This window comes from Martes martes (assembly GCF_963455335.1).
Source record: "Martes martes genome assembly, chromosome: 10".
NCBI lineage: Eukaryota > Metazoa > Chordata > Mammalia > Carnivora > Mustelidae > Martes > Martes martes.
The window spans coordinates 97,852,886-97,870,595 of record NC_137898.1 but is presented as its reverse complement, the minus strand read 5'-3'; the positions used below and the strand labels follow the sequence as shown (position 1 = coordinate 97,870,595).

Sequence of the window (17,710 nt, the reverse complement as noted above, 5' to 3'; positions counted from 1 at the left end):
CAACAATGATCCTGGATTTTATTTTAGTGAAAACTTTAACTTCTTCCAGCACAAACCATCATTTGAAATCAGAGGTATAGACAGAGAAGAAAGAACAATCTTTCACTTTTTAGTAGGGCAAGAGGTAAAGTTCTGAAAAGGAAGGAAAGTCTAAAGTCAGTTTCCCTGGCTTATTTTATGTGATTTTTTAAAAAAATCACAAAACTTTCCACCTAAAGTTGTTTACTTTTTAGATTTTTTTTTTTTTTTTAAAAGCAATCTCTACACTCAACATGGGGCTTGAACTCATAACCCTGAGATCAAGAGCTGCATGCTCCACCAGCTAAACCAGCCAGGCACCACTCAACCAAAAGCTTTTTAAAAAGTAACTCAGTTGCGGGGCACCTGGGTGGCTCAGTGGGATAAGCCTCTGCCTTCAGCTCAGGTCATGATCTCAGGGTCCTGGGATCGAGCCCCACATCAGGCTCTCTGCTCAGCAGGGGGCCTGCTTCCCCACCTCCCCGCCTCTGCCTGCCTCTCTGCCTACTTGTGATCTCTCTCTGTCAAATAAATAAATAAAATCTTTAAAAAAAAAAAAAGTAACTCAGTTGGGTAAATGGAATGAGACGAGTTATGCTAGAAAACCCTGCTTGAGGAAGGCTGAATACAGCCAAGGCAGACAGGATAATACAGTAGCTACTCACTTCTCACTCTCAACAGAGACCAGCCCCGTGGATCATCGGGAGCAAAGTGCTACAAGTTCTGTTCATTGGGAGCAAAGTGCTACAAGTTCTGTTCATTGGGAGCAAAGTGCTACAAGTTCTGTTCACATTGCCCAAAAGCCCATAGACACCAAAGGACCTCCCCACCCTGAGCACACAAGACCCCGGGCCAGCCCCTTCATTTTCCAACTCCGGAACCAGTATCGATTCTTTTGCTGACCCATCACATGTGTGTTAAACATTTTCAATCATGCCCTGCATTGTATGTTGTTCGTTACATTACATGATCGCAGAGCTTGAAAGTCACGACTTTGTGCAAAACTTCAACATAGGCAGGTGGTAATGGTTTCAGAGGAGAAAGGGGAGTAGGCTTCCTAGTATAGATCTGGGGTCTGGCCACTAGACTAGGGAACCCAGCTAACACATCTTAGCTCCCTTCTTAGGAAAAGACACTAACAGTGGAGATTACCTCCCTGGCAAATGATAGGTGGCTTGCTTGCTTGCCTCAGGAACCCAGAACCTCTTATCTTTAAGACCCAAGTACATTTCCTTGTTGATAATTTTTATCTCTAAAGTCTTCCAACTATAAGCCAGATGAAAGAGCTATTCTAGCCCTTTCCTCCAACAGAAAACTGGAGGACCGAGGAAAGACAGCTGTGGGAGGATGAGGGGATGAGTGGGGACGGGGACGGGGATGGGGGGCCCTCTGGCCAACTGTACACTTACCACTTTTTGGTTCCCTTCATTGTCGGTGAGCAGCCATTCGATATCCAGGGTGTCTTTTTCTGGAAGCCCCAGCTGATGGTGACAGGGCAAAGTGACCTTTTCTTCTGCCACTCGCTTGATCTCCGTGTGAGTCCCCAAGGTTCCAACGTAGTAGGAAACTGCAAGAGGAGAGCGTCTAATGAGTAATGCAGAAATGCATAGCAATGTGTGGGAAGCAAATATTACAACTAATAATTACGGGGTGTTCCTGTGGGCAAGGGCCAAATCAAGGTGTTGGAAGAATCCCGGACCAGAGGTACCAGAAAGTCCTGGAATCTCCCACTGGCTCCTCCTTTAACTGAATTCATCATTATCTTCTGGAGCCTCCTGAATTATACTCTTAGCGATCCGTACTCTTCCTCTTTCCTACCTTCTTGGGTTTTTATGAACGATGAATAAATCACTCAGGTCAACAACTTTGTTTTTTGAACTTTCTCTCCTTTACCAGCAGAGGCTCGCAAAAGGGCAGAAACCAAAGGAAAGGCAGGGGTTGGCAACCTTCCCAGAACAGGCTCCAGATATCACTTGGCCCCTTGAGCCACCCTTAGAGACAGGCTACCCCCACAGGCTGACAGGTAAGTGCAGCAGGTCTCAGGGAATGAGTGGAACCTTTTTTTATCTTTTATTTTTTTTAAGCTTTTATTTATTTATTCGACAGAGAGATCACAAGTAGGCAGAGCAGCAGGCAGAGAGAGAGGGGGAAGCAGGCTCCCCGCTGAGCAGAGAGGCCGATGCGGGGCTTGATCCCAGGACCCTGAGATCATGATCTGAGCCGAAGGCAGAGGCTTCACCCACTGAGCCACCCAGGCGCCCCACGAGTGGAATCTTATAGGCAGTTCCTGCTTCCGTTAGAGACCTCATTCTCTGCCCCTCCAAGTTCTATCTTCCAGTCTCTATAGTCTCCTCCCACGTGGCTTCAAAATACGAAGGAACCCTTCCTGTCCAAAGTGAAATCCCAAGTTACCACACTGGGATCCTGCCCCTCCACGCATCCAGCATCCCCTTGGCCAACAGGATTTCAGTCCGGCTTTTGGCTTTCTTTACCCCTAATTTTCATCTTGTTCCAGGAATAGTGTCCTGTCAGCAACTCTAGGCTCTAAGTTCGCTCACCTTCTCTCCTTCCTGTTTATTTCGGACCCTGTGGACTATTAAATCCACAGTGTTAGAGAACCTCACCTGGATTCTAGGTATCACATGTCTCGCATGAAGGCGTGCTCTAAGATCCTCCTTTGCCTCCTTGCACACAATAAAGGAGCTCAGCGTGAAAAGCCATTCACAATGCTCCTGTGAGAGGTTCACAAGAATCATACCACCTCCAAGGTGGGACAGCCCCAGGTGTCAGGGTTTCTGGTGAAGTCCCCTCTCCTGGGGAGCATTCATTCTGCCCCTTTGGAGCACTAAAGATCCAGGATCTCGACTCACAGAAGCAGACAAGCTACCTTTCTTATTCCCCGTTCATTTCCCAAGATATTAGCAATCAATCTGTGGGAAGGAAAAGGGCCTGAAAGGAGGAAGAAGGAAGCAGGGGAAACCGTAGTTCCCTCTAAACAGTAGGCAGACTGGGTTGATACGGCAGGGTTGGGCCCTCCGAGGCACCCCCGCCCCGCCCCGCCAACAGAACCAGCAGGTGGATTCCCGAGCTCCAGGGCAGAGAAAGGAGACCACAGAGATCTGTGGGGCCTAAGAAACAGCCTTCAGAACCAATAGGATAAGCCCCTCATAGGGTTTTACTGACATTCCTAATAAGGTTTCTGCTATTTCTGTTTAAAACTTGAAACTGCAAGGGGAGTGGCCAGTTAGGGAGTAGTTGTGTGGTTTGGCTGTACGCCGATTACTCAACCCGATGAAGAAAGGGTGATTATCCAAATCTACAGATGAAGCATGAAGACGAGCTTAGCAATTTGTTCAAGATCACACAGCCAGGAAAGGACAGGTCAGGGGCTCAAGCCCAGATGTGTCTCCCTGCAAAGCTCCTATTCCAACAGCCATGCTCGGCAGCTTCTGGCCTATGTGTTAGGTGGCTTCCCGGACACGTGGTTCTCCCATTAGCCTGCAAGCTCCTTGAGATCAGGTACCAACTGACTACAACCTTCCCAAAGCGCTCAGCCCAGGACCCCTCACTCTGCAGATGCTCAATAAACAACTGTTGGATTGACTTGAATTTTAACCCATGGACTCATTTCACCCGGGAGCAGACTGAGGCCCAGGGATAAAGGAGTTGCCCTGAAGTCCTACAGCTCCTTTAAGGCAGAACCCATAAAAAACCTATCTTCCCTCAGGCTCCATTAAGCAGCTATAGAACGGCAAGGAGATTAGCCAGTTTGCATCGCACTAAGCTAAGCTAAGCTCACTTGGCCCTGGATACAATGATCAAATGAAACCAACAACCCATGCCCCCAGCGAAGCTGAAGAACCAAGGACCAATTTAGTGTATAGAGTAGGCACTATACCTTAAATAAATAAATAAATAAATAAATGTGAAGAAACAGCTATGAAAGTTGCTGATTTGAGCCACTAGAGGGAATCAAAGGCTCAGGTTTGGTTGATGTCCCAAAAGGAAAGAAAGCGGTGGTGGGTGGCATGCTTTGCCAGCGTGAGAAGTTCTATTTATACCATAGCCAGAACTAAATACAGCCCTGCAGGGAGGGGGCTACCCAGGGAATACAAATGACTTTACCATGGCAGGGAAACTCAAGATCAGATGGCATGCATCTCTAGTCTTCCCTGAACTTCAGCGCCCCAGACTTCGGGGCGGGGGGCTCACTGGGATCCCTGTGAATTTCTCAAATTTTTCCTTTTGTGCATTCCCTCCCACCCCCACACCTGTGTTCTGTAGCCTAAGCAGACAGGGGTTGGGCTCTGTATGGAATTCTCGGGCCTGGGGAAGCCTGGGCGGCTCAGTGGGTTGAGACTGCCTTTGGCTCAGGTCAGGAATCCAGAGTCCAGGGATCGAGCCCACATCTGGCTCCTTGCTCAGTGGGGACCCTGCTTCTCCCTCTGCCCGCCACTCCCCCTTCTGTGCTCTCTCTCTCACACAAATGAATAAATAAAATCTTTTTTAAAAAAGACTTTATTTATTTATTTGACAGAGATCACAAGTAGGCAGAGAGGCAGGCTGAGAGAGAGAGGGAAGCAGGCTCCCTGCTGAGCAGAGAGCCGGATGCGCGGCTTGATCCCAGGACCCTGAGATCATGACCTGAGCCGAAGGCAGAGGCTTAAACCCACTGAGCCACCCAGGTGCCCCGAATAAATAAAATCTTAAAAAAAAAAAAAAAAAAAAAAAAAAGAATTCTCGGGCTTGGCAGTGGGTAAGCACATTTCTCCACTGCCTGGTGGGTGAGTGGGAAGAGCTAGCCCTAGGCTCCCAGGCATTGACCCGTTCATCTTTATTAAGAAAGACTGTAAGAGATCATCAGAACTTAACTTAGGCGGAAACTACAGCCCAGAGAATTGAAATGTTAACGGAACTGCAAACAGGCAAGTAGAGCCGATCCTTGAACAATGCAGGGGTGGGGCACCGGCGCCCCCTGCAGTCCAAAATCCACATAAAACTTTTGACTCCTCCAAAACTTGACTAGGAGCCTACTGTGGACAGGAAACTTTATTAATAACATAAGCAAGCAATTAACACATATTCCATATGCTACGTGCACTGTGTACTGTATTTTTATAATAAAGTCAGCTAAAGAAAAGAAAATATTAAGGAAACCCTAGGGAAAACACATGTACAGTACTGTACCATAAGAAATCCACATGTAAGTGCATCCACATAATTCAAGGGTCTCCTTTGGGCATCTAGGATGCGTCCTGCACTTGACGGTGGGGGGAGGTGCTGGGAGGTACCAGTGGTACAAACATCTGTATGCACGTGCAAGGTTTAGTCCTGGAAGCCTCCAGCTTTCCCTAAGGGAAGGCTTCTAATACAACTCAGGCACTTAACACAGGCCCTTTGAGAGCCCGAGCTTGGGAGAATTACCCTTCCTGAGCCTTACCATTCTTATCTGCAAAATGGGAGTTGAAGGAGACACTGACCAAGGCACCCAGCACAGTGCCAGGCCATAGGAGTCTCCCCTCGAAAATGTCAGTTCCCTTTCCGTGCTTTTCTCTACTACGAGAAGGGTTGTTTTATTTTCTCAGATGATGACTGCCTACGTTCAGCTAAGATGAGTTCAAGGTTTTGTTCTCTAAAGGAAATGTACATTTACTAAAGATTTTAGTAAGCCTGTAAGACTTTCAAAGAGATGGGCAGGGGTAACTTTTTGGTTTTCATCATGTATACTTTTATATAACTGACGGAAGTAAGACATAATTAGAAGATGAAGCCCTTGAGAAGAGACTAGTACATTTTATTTATTTATTTTTAAAAGATTTTATTTTTTAAGATTTTATTTATTAATTGGATATGGAGAGAGGGAAAGCACAGGCAGGGGGAGCCGGAGAAGAAGCAGCAGACTCCCCACTCAGTAGGGAGCTCAGTGCAGAGCCTGATCCCCAAACCCTGGGATCATGACCTGAGCCGAAGGCAGATGCTGAACCAACTGAGACACCCAGTTATCCCTGTTGTTAGACCTTCTAACAGTCCTGCCTGATCGGAGAATGAGCAGTAACAGTGAACTTTCCATTACTGGAGTCATTCAGGCAGGGGATATGTCAGGAGCTGTAAAAGCGATCCTTACACGTGGATGATGAATCAATATTTAAAGTTCTTTCTAACTATAATATTGTATGAAATATTAACTGATAATATTAATATTCAAGGCACTGTCCTTGTTGAATGGGATGCAAAGTATAACACACAAATGTACACTATTATCTGTCAATGTGTTTTGTCACCATCAATCAGCTCTTACACAATTGATATAAACGATCTCATTCTGTTTCATTGTTAACATTGTTTTTAAAGATTGTTGAAATGTTTTTTAAAAGAAGTAAAGGGATGGGGCTCCTGGGTGGCTCATTGGGCTAAAGGTTCTGCCTTCGGCTCAGGTCATGATCCCAGGGTCCTGGGATCAAGCCCCATATCGGGCTCTCTGCTCAACAGGGAGCCTGCTTCCTCTTCTCTCTCTGCCTGCCTCTCTGCCTACTTGTGCTCTCTGTCTGTCAAATAAATAAATAAAATCTTTAAAAATAAAAAAAAAAAGAGTCAGTTTTCAAGTCTATTAAAAGAAAAAAAAAAAAGAAGTGAAGGGAACTGACCCAAGCTGTTACTGAACTTCTTTCTTATCTATGGATGTTTTAATCCACAAGGGGGCAGAATTTACTTAGAGAGGATTAGCCATGCCTCATCTTTAATGCAGTTCTTGTATTAGTTAGGATTATTATTGACAAAGAATTATAGATGACCTTGGATTTAAGCTTGATAAGCACTTTGTTGCCATTTGTAATTATATACTAACTAAATTTCAGACAACCCGCATTTAATTTTCAAGGGCAACAGAAATCAGAAAAACAGACATTTGAGAGGAAATTTTTACCAAGGCAACAGAAATATACACTATTTTAATAGCTTACGTTCACTGTTTTCACTTTGTCCACCTGAAATGGATGTTTACTCTGAGGCCAAAAACCTTATCTTAATTGCAGAATTTATTATGAAACAAAGCAATTAAACAGGTGCTGTGAAGACTTGTTTTAGTAGACAGTCAATAAGAAAGACAAAGGGAAGGAACAAAAATCCATCACAGATGGCTTAGAGGGACTGAGGAATCAGCAAAAGAACCTTCCAGGCCCTTTCAGTCTTGACATTTAGTCTTGGTTCTAGGCCAGTCACTTACAGAATTACAAAATCCTGGGATGTTCCGGTTATATCTACAATCTCAAGCTTGGGAAGGCCTATAGAAGGTCGTTGTCTTGCCTTTTGATCAATTTCATATTCAAAACTCATCTGCTGAAACATATCAAATGGTTCATATCCTCGTTTACCATTGAGAATCTGAAATCACAGCAACACTGTCCCAAGATATTGAGACTTCTGCTAGTATCAAATTTTTTATTATTGTATATCATGAGATATTTAGGGATACCAACTTCTGTATCACAGGATAATCAGGAATACTGTCTTGCATAGAATGTCTTTAATCAAACATTTTGTCTTCAATACTTCAGATTCTGGGTGTCACAAAAAGGAACACTAACAAAATCACTGGCACTCACAGGGGAGTACCTAGGAGTGCTATTTTGTTCAATGAGTATGAGGGGCATTCCTGCTACCATACTAGGAGCCACTGGAAACAAAGATCAATGACATTGTCGTTTGTCTATGAAGAGATCACAGTAACAGAGAAACAAATAGCATTCAACAAGCCCCGTTTAAGGCAGCACGTGATCAAGATCAATGTGAGGGTCAGGAAGTGGTAAGGGAATTCAGAAGAGGACGATCACTAAGGTGATCAGGGATGGCTTCCTAGAAGAGGAATTATGTCACCTGGGCCTTGAAAAACAGATTGGAATTTGAGCAGTGATAAATGAGGGGGTGGAATTCCAAAGATCAGAAATGGCAGCCTGACTGCTTAGGAAACTAGTTTCTAGACAGACCTTAGTACTTGACAGATTGGAACATCACCTTGGACCCTTGGTCTTGACAAGTTCCCAAAGAATGGTCAGTAATGTAACATGAACGGCACGTAAGCTGTATCACAGCCCTGCGGTCCAGGGGCTGACTACGTAACAGTAATGTTTTACCCTGATATCTCTAGTAATAATTGTCAGGGAGAGGATACTGACATGGTCCAGAGGGATCAATCACCCCACTGCTCAGATATACACCAGTTATCCCCCAGATTTCTGTTCTCAGGAACGTGCAGGTACATTTTCCATACATGTGTTCATGTTCACGTAGGCAGGAAAACACACATACCTGTGCGGAGAACCTACAAGCGTGCCTGTGTCCATACACAGATCAGACAAGAATGTGTGCCTTTGATTCCGAGGCGCTGAGAACCAGTTCCCTCACTAACCTATTTCATTGACATGTCTATTTATAGCCTCTGTCTCATTCCAAATGCTAAGTCTCTTTCTAACTCTAAATCTTTTATTACCTTCGGCAGGGAGATTTGAACAGAGTGAGGAAATTAAAAATAGACACAGACTTACTACTGAGAGTGAAATGGTCAGTTTTTAGGGATTCATGGCAATGGGGAACTGAGATCATGCTGATAAAAACCCACTGATGAATTAAAGCATCACTTCAGACTTTACCTTCCCATCTACCTTCCTATAAAACTAGGAACAAAGAGAAGTTGACCTTCAAATAGAAGATCTCTTTCTCCCTCCGTCACTTCCTCCAATCACAACTGTCATATAGATTTAAAAATGCTTTAACAATTCACTCATTTTTTGGTAATCACAACACCTCTCAGGAGTAGGTTGACGGCATGAGAGAGCCAAGTCATAATACCTTGAAAATGAATAAAGTAAAAATTTCATTAAAAATGGAGTTGGGGGGACACCTGGGTGGCTCAGTCTGTTAAGCGTCTGCCTTCCGCTCAGGTTGTGATCCCAGGGTCCTGGGGTCAAGTACTACATTGGGCTCCTTGCTCGGTGGGGAGCCTGCTTCTCCCTCTGCCTGCTGTTCCTCCTGCTTGTGCCTTCTTTCTCTCTGACAAATAAATAAATAAAATCTTTAAAAAAAAATGGATTTGGGAAGTTCTAGTGGACATGTACATCACACATGTACCATTCCTCGAAGCTTACTTTACCTACCCCAGCAGGAAGAAGGAAGGTTTTCTCTTTGCCCAGCAACAACCCAGCCAATGAGAATCACTACAACTCAGCCAATGAGAAGTCGCTGCGACCTGGAACGATTGCTCTTGTGTGGGACTTTCCTTTCAAACAGCCCCTCCCAACTCCCTTCTTTCCTCTATAAAAGGACACTCCTCACCTTGGTCTGTGGACATGTCTGTGGTTTGACATGGTTTGCATGTCCCAAATTGTGATTCCTCTGCTATTCCTGAATAAACACATTTTGCTGATAAACTAAATGGTTATTTTGTTTTATTTTTTAAAGGCTTTATTTCTTTATTTGAGAGAGAGCACACACACAAGCAGGGAAGAGGAGCAGAGGCAGAGGGAGAAGCAGACTCTCCACTGAGCAGGGAGCCCGATGTGGGGCTCAATCCCCGGACTCTGGGATCATGACCTGAGCCAAAGGCAGACGTTTAACAACTGAGCCACCCAGGTGCACCCTGGCTATTTTATTTTTATTTTTTTTAAAGATTTTATTTATTTATTTGACAGAGAGAGATCACAAGTAGGCAGAGAGACAGGCAGAGAGAGAGAGAGAGAGAGGGAAGCAGGCTCCCCGCTGAGCAGAGAGCCCGATGCGGGACTCAATCCCAGGACCCTGAGATCATGACCCGAGCAGAAGGCAGCAGCTTAACCCACTGAGCCACCCAGGCGCCCCAGGCTATTTTATTTTTAAGGTTCACAAAACAAAAAGAATCAAGGAAGCTGTATTTTCTATTCACAGGGAAATCACTTCCTATATGAGAAAAATGATAAATAATATGCATTTGCCATCCAATATATTTTAAAACCCCTCTATGGAACCATTTATTGACAATAGCTAACAATTTCTGAATGCCTGTTATGTGCAAAGTATTGTGCTATTTGATTTATATTCATTCCCCGCACTGGCCTTTTTTAAAGTAGGCTCCACACCTAGCATGGAGCACAACCCAGGGCTTGAACTCACAACTCTGAAATCAAGACCTGAGCTGAGATCAAGAGTTGCATGCTTGGGATGCCTGGGTGGTTCAGTAGGTTAAGCATCTGCCTTTGGCTCAGATCATGATCCCAGGGCCCTGGGATTGATTCCCATGTCGGGCTCCTTGCTTGGTGGGGAGCCTACTTCTCCCTCTGCCTAACTTTCCCCCTGCTTGTGCTCTCTCTTTATATCTTTCTATCTCACTCTTTGACCAAAAAAAAAAAAAAAAAAAAGTCGCATGCTTAACTGAATGCTGGGCCACCGGGTGCCCCCATATTGATTTCCATTTTTAATCTCTCAACAATCCTGTAAAGTAAGCACTATTATAACCCTCTTTCTACAGACAAGACACTGAGACACAGAGAAATTAATTTGTCCAAGATCACCAAATTAGTAAGGAGTGGTGCCACAGTTCAAATCTAGCCATTTTAACTCTAACATCCATATCCTTAATGGCATATCATACTGCATCCCAGTACATATATTTAACAAAAATTTCATTGACCTAGTGTTATGCTAGGATTCTTGTGAGTTCTCTCAGAGCTTCTCTACTCTTGGTCATATATAGACATGCTTCTCAATCTTTCTTTACTTATGCTCCCATTTTTTGCATATAAATAAACTCACACTCTCCTTATGTGGAACATATAAAATACCATGACTGAGCAATGACATTTTTTAAAAGATTTTATTTATTTATTTGACAGAGAGATCACAAGTAGGCAGAGAGGCAGGCAGAGAGAGAGAGGAGAAAGCAGGCTCCCTCCCGAGCAGAGAGCCCGATGTGGGGCTCAATCCCAGGACTCCGAGATCATGACCTGAGCTAGAGGCAGAGGCCCAAGTCACTGAGCCACCCAGGCGCCCTGAGCAATGGCATTTTTGAGTATGCTTTTAAAAAAACTACACATGAATATAATGCTGATCAAAAGAAGGTACATACTATATGATTCTATTTATATGTTACAAAAACAAAAAAAAATTAATCTATGCTTTTAGAATTCCAGAGGGTGGTTACTCTCAGAGGAAGAGATAATGAGTAGAAGAGAACATGGGGAGGCTTCTAACGCACTATGTTTTATATCTTGATTTGGGTGCCCGTTTGGGCATGTTCATTTTGTGAAATTCATCAAGCTGTACACTTGTGATTGTGCACTTTATGTATTTATATTTTTAACTAATTATCTATTGATGCATAACAAACTGTTCCAAAACTTAGGAGCTCAAAACCACCAACATAGCTTATCTCAGAGTTTCTGCGAGTCAGGAGTCCAGGCAAAGCTCAGCTGGGTAGCTCTGGCACAGGGTCTCTCAGAAGGTGGAATTAAACTGTTGAATGGGGCTGTGGTCTGATTTGAAGGCTCAACTGAGGTACAGAGAATCCACTTGTGAGTTTACAAAGTGGTTGTTGGCAGGTCTCAGCAACCTCTCCGCAGGGGTTCTCTCCCTGGTTGCAACATCTTTGATTAAAGTGCTTATACCATTTAATTACAGATTGTTTGCAACACAGCAACAGAATGGTTACAAACGGGTTTTCTTACTGTGAAAGCAACAGACACATTCAAAAGTGAGAGAATTAGAGTGGTTATGGAACAGGTGGTATTCTGTGAGCACCAGCCTCCCTCTCCCTATGGAGAGAACCCCTTTCCACAGGACTGCATCACCACAGGGCAACTGGCTTCCCTCAGGGTGAGTGAACCAAGAGGGAGCACAAGAACGTGCCTAAAATGGAAACTCAGAGCAGACATCTGTTGCCATATTCCATTTGTTATAAGCAATCAAATAATTCCAGCCCACATTCATGGAAAGGGGTCTACGAGGAGGAATCATTAAGGACAATCTCAGGCTGCCTATCCCACTTTTAAAAAGCTTTAAAAATTACACAATAACTTCCTCTGCTTTTCCACTCACAATGATAATCACTGTCATATAGATTTAAAAATGCTTTAACAATTCACTAATTTTTTGGTAATCACAACACCCCTCAAGAGTAGGTTGATGGCATGAATTTTTCATTCTGTTTTATGGAAATGTAATAATAAGCTTGATACCGCTTTTATATTTGCATAACACTTTTCAGATTTCACCATTCTTTCCCATCTGTATTTGGAGTTTTGTTATGCAGAATAAGTGGGAATTATAGTTTAGCATTAGTTTATCTGAAACTACTCTGAAAGTTATAAAAACATTTTATAATATTAATATCTAGCATTTATTGAGTACTTACCATATGCCAGTCATCGGGGGCCCCTGGGTGGCTCAGTCAGTTAAGAAAGAGTTCAAGTCTCAGTTTTGGCTCAGATTATGTTCTCATGGGTTGTGGGATCAAGCCCTATGTCAGACTCCAAGCTCAGCAGGGAGTCTGCTTAAAGATTCTCTCCTTCTGTCCCTCCCCCAACTTGCACAAGCTCTTTCTCTCTCTCTCTCAAATAAATAATCTTTGGGGCACCTGGGTGGCTCAGTGGGTTAAAGCCTCTGCCTTCAGCTCAGGTCATGATCCCAGGGTCCTGGGATCCAGCCTCCCATTGGGCTCTCTGCTCAGCAGGGGCCTGCTTCCTCCTCTCTCTCTGCCTGCCTCTCTGCCTACTTGTGATCTCTGTCAAATAAATAAATAAAAATCTTTTAAAAAAATCTTAAAAAAAACCTATATGCCAATTACTGTACACTATAGCAGAATATATATGTATGCATATATAATGAATGTGTACACATTCACTTAATCATTTAACCTGATGAGGCAGGGTTTTGCCTCATTTTATAGAGTAAAACCTAATAATTTGCTAAGATTTCAGAGCTAATAATTGATACAACCAAAATTTCAACTCAAAGAGTCTGACATCAGACCTCCTATGCTCTACTAAGAAGGTAAACTATAATCTTTATTATCACTCTGATAATACATTTTCCTGGAATATGTCATGGGGAAATTTTTATAAAAGCTGTGTCATCCTGATCTTGGTGTTTGTGTGGAGGAAGGGATTGTCTTCTAGATTACGGGAGGTAGAATGTGAAAGATAGTAATTCCCCATACAGTGCTTATAACCAACCTTATAGACTATTGCAGTCTTTCTCCAAGAGGCCAGTGCTACCAACCTGTGATCATTCAGGTCAAGTGCTTGGAATATATTCTTACTAACATGTTCGTAGAAAGTTCACCATACTCACCATATTGTTCATTTAACACCAACTCTTTTTAAAGGGCTTAAAAAGAACCAGGGTATTAGATAAGCTCTTAAGGACTGCAGGAGCTTTAATATGCTTCTTACATCAAGGGTGTGAGCAGAATTATAATCAGGCCTAGCACATGCTTCGCCGGAAGCATCTCGGGGTTTCTCTTCTTGAGACAGATAATGGCAATTAAAAATGTGGACCTTGATTTGTATGCTACTTAATGATGGTATGCAGATAAATCAGCTAAAGCAGACTTCAGCTCCTCACATGAAGGTGGCAAGAATAGATTCAGAATTGCAATTCGGCTTCCTACACTCAGGATATATCCCTGGAGGACGCGTCAGGTCTCTGCAAGGGAGAATTCGTAATGCCAAGTAATTTCCCCCTAACTTTGCTCTCTTCCTGTTACTCACCCACACCCAAATGACTCAAACGGCTGCTTCATGCTCATTTATTCATTCATTCACTCATGTGCTTATTCAAACGGCCTAATGATGAGTCTTGGCTTTGGCTTGCCTAAGGACTGTCTTCCAGATGATCTCTGCATCAGCCACACAAAGCTGTTCCGGTTGAGCTCCCTCCCTTTCTTCCTGCCCTCCCCCCCCCCCACCAGGTGTACTCAGGCTTGCCAGGGAGGACTAAGGCAGAGCAAGACAGCACCCAAGTGCTTTCTCATTTAAGATGGGTGGCTCCCAAACCCAGTTAATTATTAGCATCACTTAAAGAGCTTTAAAAAACTTATCGGAAGAATGTTAGATAAACAAGGTAAACAAACAGAACAAGAGGGCACACAGGGCAAAGGAAGTCTCCGGCCCACACCCCGCCCTCCGTTTCCCTCCTACAGGTGACACTTGCCATCAGTTCACATGTAATCTGTGTCTCGCACTTGACTCCCGGTTCGGCTGGGTATAGAATGTTAGGTTGGACAGAATTCTGACTCAAATTTCAGAAGGCATTGCTCCATTGACTGTTAGCTTCCAGAGTTACTGGTGAGAAATCAGAGGCCATTTTTTAATTCCAGTCTTTTGTAGGTGACCTCTTTTTTTCTCTCTGGAAGTTTTTAGGGTCTTATCTTCATTCCGAGAGTTGTAAGATTTTGCTACCATGGGTTTTTGTTTGTAAATCTCTTTTTCTATTCACTTAATGGCTGGCTAGTCAGTCTGAACCCTTATTTCATTTCAATGTCAGGAAATGTTATTATACTACTTAAAATAATTCCTTCCATTTCCTCTTCTTCTTCATATGTATGTCAGATGGTGGCCTCCTGGACTGATCTTTAATTTTCTTTCTTTCTTTTTCTTTTTTTTTAGATTTTTTATTTATCCATTTGACAGAGATCACAAGTAGGCAGAGAGGCAGACGGGGGGGGGGGGGAAGCAGGCTCCCCGCTGAGCAGAGAGCCCGATGTGGGGCTCGATCCCAAGACCCTGGGATCATGACCTGAGCTGACGACAGAAGCTTTAACCCACTGAGCCACCTAGGTGACCCTGATCTCTAATTTTCTTACCTTTTTCTCATGTTTTTCGATTGAGTGATTCCAAGCATTTTTTTCAAAGGCTCTCTTGGGGGGGCATTATAAGGTAGTCGTTAAAAATGAGAGATTCAACGGATTTGGTAGACACTCCTTTCTAGTTGTAGAACCTTTGATAATTTCCTTACCTTGCCTGTGCCTTGGTAGTCTCATGTATAAACTGGGGGAAATCATCATACCCAACTCACGGGCATTAAATTCAGATTAAGGGATTGTTAGTTTTCATATATGTTTGGTCCAGTCGATACTGCTATTATTGCTAGTAACATGTTCCTTTTGCAAAACATCTTACCATTTCTTCCCTGATGTCTCTGCGGAAATTAATCACAATTGCATAGTCTGTTTCTATTCGTCTTCCTCTTACTTTTCACAAATGGCTCATGTTGGAGAGAGATACCTAATAGCCATTTGTAAGGGCTGTGAGGGAGCACGTTTTTTTTTGCACTGCAGATTTCACTGTAGGCTTTTTTTTTTTTTCCTCTTCACTGTGGGCTTCCCAAATGTCAGTGTCTGTAGGCTTTTTCTCTGAAGCTGTTCTATTCCTCCAGAGAAGAATTCTTAAATCACCCATCTGTCAGTGGGAGGTGGGCAGTGGCTGCCAAGGATCACTGAGCTGGGAGTCCAATTTGAGATGCAAATCCAACAGTTTCAGAGAGAGACACTAATTTGGGGAGTCCCTGGGTTTACAGTTGGCCCTTTGCTCCTTGCTGTGTCTGGGGTCTCTGAATCGGCTTCTCTCAAACTCCCTTCTATGGGATAGGGGAGAGGCCAGGGCTTTCCATGGAAGGTACAGAAAGAGAAATGTAGTTCCTTTTTTTTTTTTTTTTTTTTTTAAGGATTTTATGTGTTTATAAGGGGGGGAGGAGCAGAGGGAGGGAGAGGGACAAGCAGACTGAGCTGAGCGCAAAGCCCACTATGAGGCTCAATCTCACGACCCTGAGATCATGACCTGAGCCGAAACCAAGAGTTGGATGCTTGATGACTGAGCCACCCAGGCACCCCAAAACTTTGTTCTTTTTTAATAAAGTTTGCTTATTTATTTATTTTTTAAAGTAATCTCTACACACAGCATGGGGCTCAAACCCACAACCCTGAGATCATATGCTCTTCTGACGAGCCAGCCAGGCAGCCTGAAACTTAGATTTTTTTTTTTTAAGAGTTATTTATTTCAGAGAGAGAATGGGGGGTGGGGTGGAGAGAAGCAGAGGGAGAGACTCTCCAGCAGACTCCCTGCTGAGCAAGGAGCCCGAGGCAAGGCTTGATCCCAGAACTCTGAGATCATGACCTGAGCCAAAGTCAACAGCTGGACCCTCAACCCACTAAGCCACCCAGGTGCCCAGAAACTTAGATCTTTTTTTTTTTTTAATTTTTTTTATTTTTTTTTAAGATTTTATTTATTTATTTGTCAGAGAGAGAGAGAGAGAGCGAGCACAGGCAGACAGAGTGGCAGAGGGAGAAGCAGGCTCCCTGCGGGGCAAGGAGCCCAATGTGGGACTCGATCCCAGGACGCTGGGATCATGACCTGAGCCGAAGGTAGCTGCTTAACCAACTGAGCCACCCAGGTGTCCCGAAACTTAGATCTTTTTAAAAGAGATTTTCACCTGACTCCCCCCCACCCACCCCGGCTTTAAGAACATGCCTTAGCTCCGCATTTTGCTTTGTCTGTATAGCTTCTAGTTCTTAAGACTTCCCATGAACTGGTTCGCCTTCCATAAGCAACAGGGTCTCACCTTTACTAGATTTATAATACTCTGTCCTTAACCTGGTATAGATCATCCTTTGGAAAAAAAAAAAGCAAACCATTAATTTTTTTGAGTTGAGATACAAGAACAAGATCACCCTTGAGGCTCCACCTTGAAAAAAGCAGACAATGTTTGCACACAGCAGCTAGTTAAATATCCCCCCCAACCCCGACTTTCTGCTAGGCTCGCCAGCACACAATGAACATGCGCACACAGCCACAGCTCCCTGCGTCTGTTTTGAGGTTGAGAACTGCTCTTAGTTCAAGTCACAGATACCCCACTTTATACAAGGAGACAGTGGAATTGCATGGGCACCATGAGAAAAAGAGAATAAACAATGAAACAAATATAGCAAGTCCTACATTAGGCGTTAGGCATAGAGATTACTTTTTTTTTTTTTAAAGATTTTATTTATTTTGTTGACAGAGCAGCAGATGAAGAAGAGGGAGACGCAGACTCGCCGCTGAGCAGGGAGCCCTACCTGGGGGCTCTATCCCAGGACTCTGGAATCATGACCTGAGCTGAAGGCAGAGAGGCTTAGCCGACTGGGCTACCCAGACATCCCAGGTGTAGAGATTACTTAAAAATAAAATGTTGGGCACCTGGGTGGCTCAGTGGGTTAAAGCCTCTGCCTTCGGCTCAGGTCATGATCCCGGGGTCCTGGGATCGAGCCCATCGGCCTCTCTGCTCAGCAGGGAGTCTGCTTCCCACCCAAACCCCCCAACTCTCTCTGCTTCCCTCTCTGCCTGCTTGTGATCTCGTCTGTCAAATAAATAAAAAAAATTTTTTAAAGTTTAAAAAAAAAGTCTTAAGGAAAAAACGAAGAAAAATATACAACAAATTTAGGCAGTTGGCTTTCAGAACGTGGCACAACGCTAACACCAATGAGTTGTCATCAAAGGGTTTTCTTTCCTCAAAAAAGAAAAGTCTTTCTTTGCATATTTTAAACTGCACAGGTCCCAGAGAATTTGGTAAGTCAGTAGTCTCTCCTCCATCTGCTTCCTTTCATCCAAATATTGGCCAACATTTCTTTCACATTTATTTCCTCCCCCGTCCTCCTGTCCTTGTGGACGGACATCCATTTTATTCCTTTACTCTC

General features: G+C 43.7%; 1 protein-coding gene across 1 annotated transcript in view; it reads right to left on the bottom strand.

Moving 5' to 3' along the window:
- CLMP (CXADR like cell adhesion molecule) overlaps positions 1-17,710 on the bottom strand; it is a gene marked incomplete at its 3' end in the record, with an annotated part of 96,465 nt that overhangs the window by 20,149 nt on the left and 58,606 nt on the right. Inside the window, 1 exon segment of the mRNA XM_080815861.1 lies at positions 1,428-1,585. Within this exon segment, the coding sequence (XP_080671987.1) occupies positions 1,428-1,585 (158 nt within the window).